Source organism: Protobothrops mucrosquamatus, unplaced genomic scaffold (genome assembly GCF_001527695.2).
Source record: "Protobothrops mucrosquamatus isolate PMUCROS unplaced genomic scaffold, P.Mucros_1.0 scaffold_294, whole genome shotgun sequence".
Lineage (NCBI taxonomy): Eukaryota > Metazoa > Chordata > Lepidosauria > Squamata > Viperidae > Protobothrops > Protobothrops mucrosquamatus.
The window spans coordinates 268682-274430 of NW_015386370.1; the positions used below are offsets into that span (position 1 = coordinate 268682).

General features: G+C 41.1%; 1 protein-coding gene across 1 annotated transcript in view; it reads right to left on the bottom strand.

Annotated features, from left to right (window-relative positions):
* The window catches only part of RABGAP1L (RAB GTPase activating protein 1 like), a 213847-nt gene extending 208377 nt beyond the window's left edge, over positions 1–5470 (bottom strand). The window contains exons 1-2 of the mRNA XM_015831997.2: positions 5287–5470; positions 504–672 (exon numbers count right to left, since the gene is read on the bottom strand). Coding sequence (XP_015687483.2) covers positions 504–672; positions 5287–5470 — 353 coding nt within the window. The remainder of the gene's footprint in view (positions 1–503; positions 673–5286) is intronic.
* Between the last annotated feature and the right edge of the window lie 279 nt (positions 5471–5749).

Genomic DNA, 5749 nt, shown 5'->3' on the forward strand with positions numbered 1-5749 from the left:
ACAAGCGGGACTGGCCTAGGGCAATTTTTAGAGGGGTTTTTAATCATATTTTAATTAGACAACATTTAAATATTTCTTTTTAACTAATTTTAATTTTGTAATTGTTATTGGTGTATTTTTTAACTGATTGTCAGCCGCCCTGAGTCCGCAAGGAGAAGGGCGGGATATAAATTCAATAAATAATAATAATAATAATAATGACATAATGTCATCAAGACCCCTGTTACTGATAACCTTCTCCTTTGTAGTTTTGTCCAATACAGTGTCAAATCTATCAAGTGATACTATACTGTATTTCACAGTAAAACAAATATCCATATTTGAGGCAATATTTGAGGAACTTGAAAGAAAGATGAGAATTAGATATGGTCTTCAAAACACAAAACAAAGGATTCTACTGAGCAACTTGAAGCTCCTACAGGAGGAAGCAGGAATCCATTCCTGTCCTGTTCTTAAACTCATTTGGATACCTTGCATATACTCAATAGAAACATCCAGCTCACCTAACAGAACCATCTGGAATATTTGGTACATAAAGAGTTACAGGAGATGGAGAATGATTTGAGTTTTTCAAAGTTGCCATGGCACACAAGGCCTCTGCTTCATTGCGGGGAGCAGAAACCTTCATACATCCAAGGTACAACAGTTTGTTGAATAATACACTATCCTCTTCTAAAGGTACAGTGAGAGAATGAGATGTTTGCAATGAAGATTCTGAAACAGAACACAATTCCACAATTAGACAATATTCATTGCAAAGTGTCACTCATAATGACAAAATCATAACCACAACAATGTTCTTGGGCCGCCTCTGAATTTGTTCCAATATTATAGCTTATTGTTGTATTAATATTCCTAAATTCCAAGTGCATAATGACCACAGAGTTATAACAATTTTAAGTTTCTTTTTGCTAAACTAAAGTACAGGTGGTCCTCGACTTAAAACTGATCTCTTAAAGACTGTTCAAAGTTATAGCAGACCCCCCTAAAAGTTACTTACAACCCAGCCCCATAGTTACGGCCGCTGCAATGCCCCCACATTCATTTCCCTTAACGATCAACTGCAAGGATGCTGCGGCACCACCCCACCTATCTTCCCTCTCACCCACCCCCAATACTGGGTCCCTGCAAGCATTTTCCTCTCCGAATGGCTCCCTGCTAGCTTTAGGTCTGACTCCCATCCCACCAAGCCCCACACACTCCTCCTCACTTAACTCCTGAAGAGTTCCGAAACCTTCCATAGCACTGGAACAGGTCACTTTGTGCTCAGCTGGATGGCACAATTTTGGAAGCAGCTGTCATGTATCCAGGGACCAAACTGCATTCTGGTAGCTGTAAATATTGCTGCCACTCCTGGAATCACACCATATGGCTACGCAATGAAGTGATCCATTCCAGCACTCTGGAAGGCGTCAGAGCTCTTCAAAAAGAGGGGAGGAGGATGTTTGGCTGGTGAAGTGGGAATCAAGCCTAAGACCTGAGAGGATTCAATGGCAGTGGGAAAAGGCCTGTGGGGACCCAAGGGGCAGGAATCAAAGCATGGGGTCTCTCAGGGAATGGGGGGGGGCTTGGGAGGGCCTGGGCAGGTTGGCCTGTGCTAGTCTTCCAGGAGTCTCCCCCATCCCTAGGCAGCCCATGCTCTATTAAATGACCTGTACTTTCATTTAATTATTATATTGGAGAGAGCAGGGATGGGAGGAATCATCAAGTGAGATGCTTCGCTTAATGGCTGTCACAACATGCAACCATAATGGGTACATCCCATTACGGTTGTATCTCAAAAACTAACTGTAACTTTAAAGGTACTGACAACTACCTGCAAATATGTTTCAAGCAGCTTCCCTCCTAATATTTATGCTTCTTAAAACATGAAAATGATGTTAAAATAAATAAATGTAAAATTCAGCAATCATTATAGGAATAAGAACATGCATCATGAATGTTTTTATGTTTTCCTAAATATCTCCTTCATGGATTACTGCCTTGTCGTGGTGAAGGGGCTTGCATAATTCAATGAAGTTATGAGCTATGCCGTGCAGGGCCACCCAAGACAGACAGGTCATAGCAAAGAGTTCTGACAAAATGTGATCCACTGGAGAAGGAAATGGCAAACCACTCCAGTATCTCTGCCATGAAAACCCCATGGACAGTACCAAAAGGCAAAAAAGATATGACGTTGGAAGATGAGCCCCTCAGGTTGGAAGGTGTCCAGTATGCTACTGGGGAAGAGTAGAGGGCTAGTACTAGTAGCGCCAGAAAGAATGAAGCAACTGGGCCAAAGCCGAAAGGATGCTCAGCTGTGGATGCATCTGGTGGTAAAAGGAAAGTCAGATGCTGTAAAGATCTTTTCTCCATAGGAACCTGGAATGTAAGATCCATGAATCAAGGCAAGCTAGACGTGGTCAAACAAGAGATGACAAGACTGAACATCGACATCTTAGGAATCAGCGAGCTCAAATGGACAGGAATGGGTGAATTTAACTCAGATGACCATCAGGTATACTACTGCGGGCAAGAATCCCTCAGAAGAAATGGAGTAGCCTTCATAGTCAATAAAAGAGTAGGAAAAGCAATACTGGGATACAATCCCCAAAATGACAGAATGATCTCAGTTTGAATCCAAGGCAAACCATTCAATATCACAGTAGTCCAAATATATGCCCCAACCACTGGTGCTGAAGAGAATAAAATTGACCGGTTCTATGAAGCCCTACAGCATCTTATAGAATTAACACCAAAAAATGATGTCCTTATCATCATGGGAAATTGGAATGCTAAAGTAGGAAGCCAAAAGATAACCGGAATAATAGGCAAGTTTGGCCTTGGAGTACAAAATGAAGCAGGGCACAGGCTGATAGAATTTTGTCAAGAGAATACGATGGTCATAACAAACACTCTTTTCCAACAACCCAAGAGACGGCTCTACACATGGACATCACCAGACGGTCAACACAGAAATCAGATTGACTATGTGCTCTGCAGCCAAAGATGGAAAAGCTCTATACAGTCAGTAAAAACAAGACCAGGAGCTGACTGTGGCTCAGATCATGAGCTTCTGCAACGTTTTAAATCCGAATTTAACTTCTTTCATCCCTTTTCGTGATCCGGTGAGTCCATACTTGATTTAGTATAAGGACTACTTATATGTCATCTCCACTGTTTATCTAAATTCCTTAATCTAGACTATCTGTCTGTGCCTGAAGAACTATGGACGGAGGTTCGCAACATTGTACAAGAGGTAGCAACTAAAACCATCAGAAAGAAAAAGAAATGCAAGAAAGCAAAATGGCTGTCTGAGGAAGCTTTGCAAATAGTTGAGGAAAGAAGGGAAGCGAAAGGCAAAGGAGAAAGAGAAAGATACACCCAATTGAATGCAGAATTCCAGAGAATAGCTAGAAGAGATAAGAATACCTTCTTAAATGAACAGTGCAAAGAAATAGAAGAAAACAATAGAATAGGGAGGACCAGAGATCTCTTCAAGAAAATTGGAGATATGAAGGGAACATTTCATGCAAAGATGGGCATGATAAAGGACCAAAATGGCAAGGATCTAACAGAGGCAGAAGAGATTAAGAAGAGGTGGCAAAACTACACAGAAGAACTATACAAGAACGAGCTTAACGTCCCAGATAACCACAATGGGGTGGTCACTGACCTCAAGCCAGACATCCTAGAATGTGAAGTGAAATAGGCCTTAGGAAATCTGAGCAACAACAAAGCTAGTGGAGGTGACAGTATTCCAGCTGAGCTATTCAAAATCTTAAAAGACGATGCAGTAAAAGTGCTACACTCAATTTGCCAGCAAATTTGGAAAACTCAACAGTGGCCACAGGATTGGAAAAGGTCAGTTTACATTCCAATTTCAAAGAAAGGCAATGCCAAAGAATGTTCAAACTATCGCACCATTGCACTCATTTCACATGCTAGTAAAGTTATGCTTAAAATCCTACAAGCTAGACTCCAGCAGTATGTGGATCGAGAACTACCAGAAGTACAGGCAGGATTTCGAAGAGGCAGATCAAATTGCCAATATACGCTAGATCATGGAGAAAGCTAGGGAGTTCCAGAAAAACATCTACTTCTGCTTCATTGACTATGCTAAAGCCTTTGATTGTGCGGATCACAACAAATTGTGGCAAGTTCTTAAAGAGATGGGAGTACCAGACCATCTTATTTGTCTCTTGAGAAACCTATATGCGTGTCAAGAAGCAACAGTGAGAACTGGACACGGAACCAGTTCTATTTAACGGATTGATTCAAAATTGGGAAAGAAGTCCGGCAAGGCTGTATATTGTCGCCCTGCCTATTTAACTTATATGCAGAGCACATCATGAGAAAGGCAGGGCTAGATGAATCAAAAGTTGGAATTAAGATTGCCGGGAGAAATATCAACAACCTAAGATATGCAGATGATACTACTCTAATGGCAGAAAGTGGAGCGGAACTAAAGAGCCTCTTGATGCAGGTGAAGAAGGAGAGTGCAAAAGTTGGCTTGAAACTCAACATTAAGAAAACCAAAATCATGGCATCCGGCCCTCTCAATTCCTGGCAAATAGATGGGGAAGAAATGGAGGTAGTGACAGATTTTATTTTCCTGGGCTCCAAGATCACTGCAGATGGGGACCGCAGCCAATAAATTTAAAGACGCTTGCTCCTGGGGAGGAAAGCTATGGCAAATCTAGACAGCATACTAAAAAGCAGAGACATCACCTTGCCAACAAAAGTGCGTATAGTCAAGGCCATGGTTTTTCCAGTTGCAATGTAGGGATGTGAAAGTTGGACCATAAGAAAGGCTGAGCGACAAAGAATTGAGGCCTTTGAACTATGGTGCTGGAGAAGACTCCTGCGAGTCCCCTGGACTGCAAGGCATTCAAATCAGTCAGTCCTAGAAAAGATCAACCCCGACTGCTCTTTAGAAGGCCAGATCCTGAAGTTGAGACTCAAATACTTTGGCTACCTAATGAGAAGGAAGGACTCACTGGAGAAGGGCCTAATGCTGGGAAAGATTGAGGACAACAGAAGAAGGGGACAACAGAGAATGAGGTGGCTGGATGGAGTCACTGAAGCAGTAGGCGTGAGCTTAAATGGACTCCAGAAGATGGTAGAGGACAGGAAGGCCTGGAGGAACGTTGTCCATGGGGTCGTGATGGGTCGGACACGACTTCGCAATGAACAATAACAACAAATATCTTCAGTATCTACAAAATTTACAAAATATTTTTGCTAATACTTAAGAGTCATCTCCAGATGGGATTGAAGGTACACAAATCTAATAAACAAACAAACCTGTGATGGGAGAATCAAATGGAAGATGCATAGAGCTTTGGTTCACAGAAACCTCTTCAAAAGATTGTTGGTAACTACCACTCAAATCTACAAAATCAGAAATACTTTGTTGTGGGCCTTTGTCAAAATCTTTCAGTATCTTTTCCATGGTTTGTGTTATTTGTTGTTCTTCATCTGGAAACATCTATAACAAAAAATAGAGGAAAACATCAGTACAGTATAACGATTCCACAAGCCAACAGTATGTCTTAAACTTCAATAAATACCTTCATATCTATTTTTCACATAATTGAGATATTTCCAAATGATCATTTCCTGAAAATAGATACCTTATTTAATTCAGTACATATTTTAGCAGCTGATGACTGTATATGTTTATTTCTCCATCATTTCTCCATTTTTGATCTGAGGACAATGCAAAACCTTTTCACACTAATCTTTCTGTCATACAAACTGGTAGCAT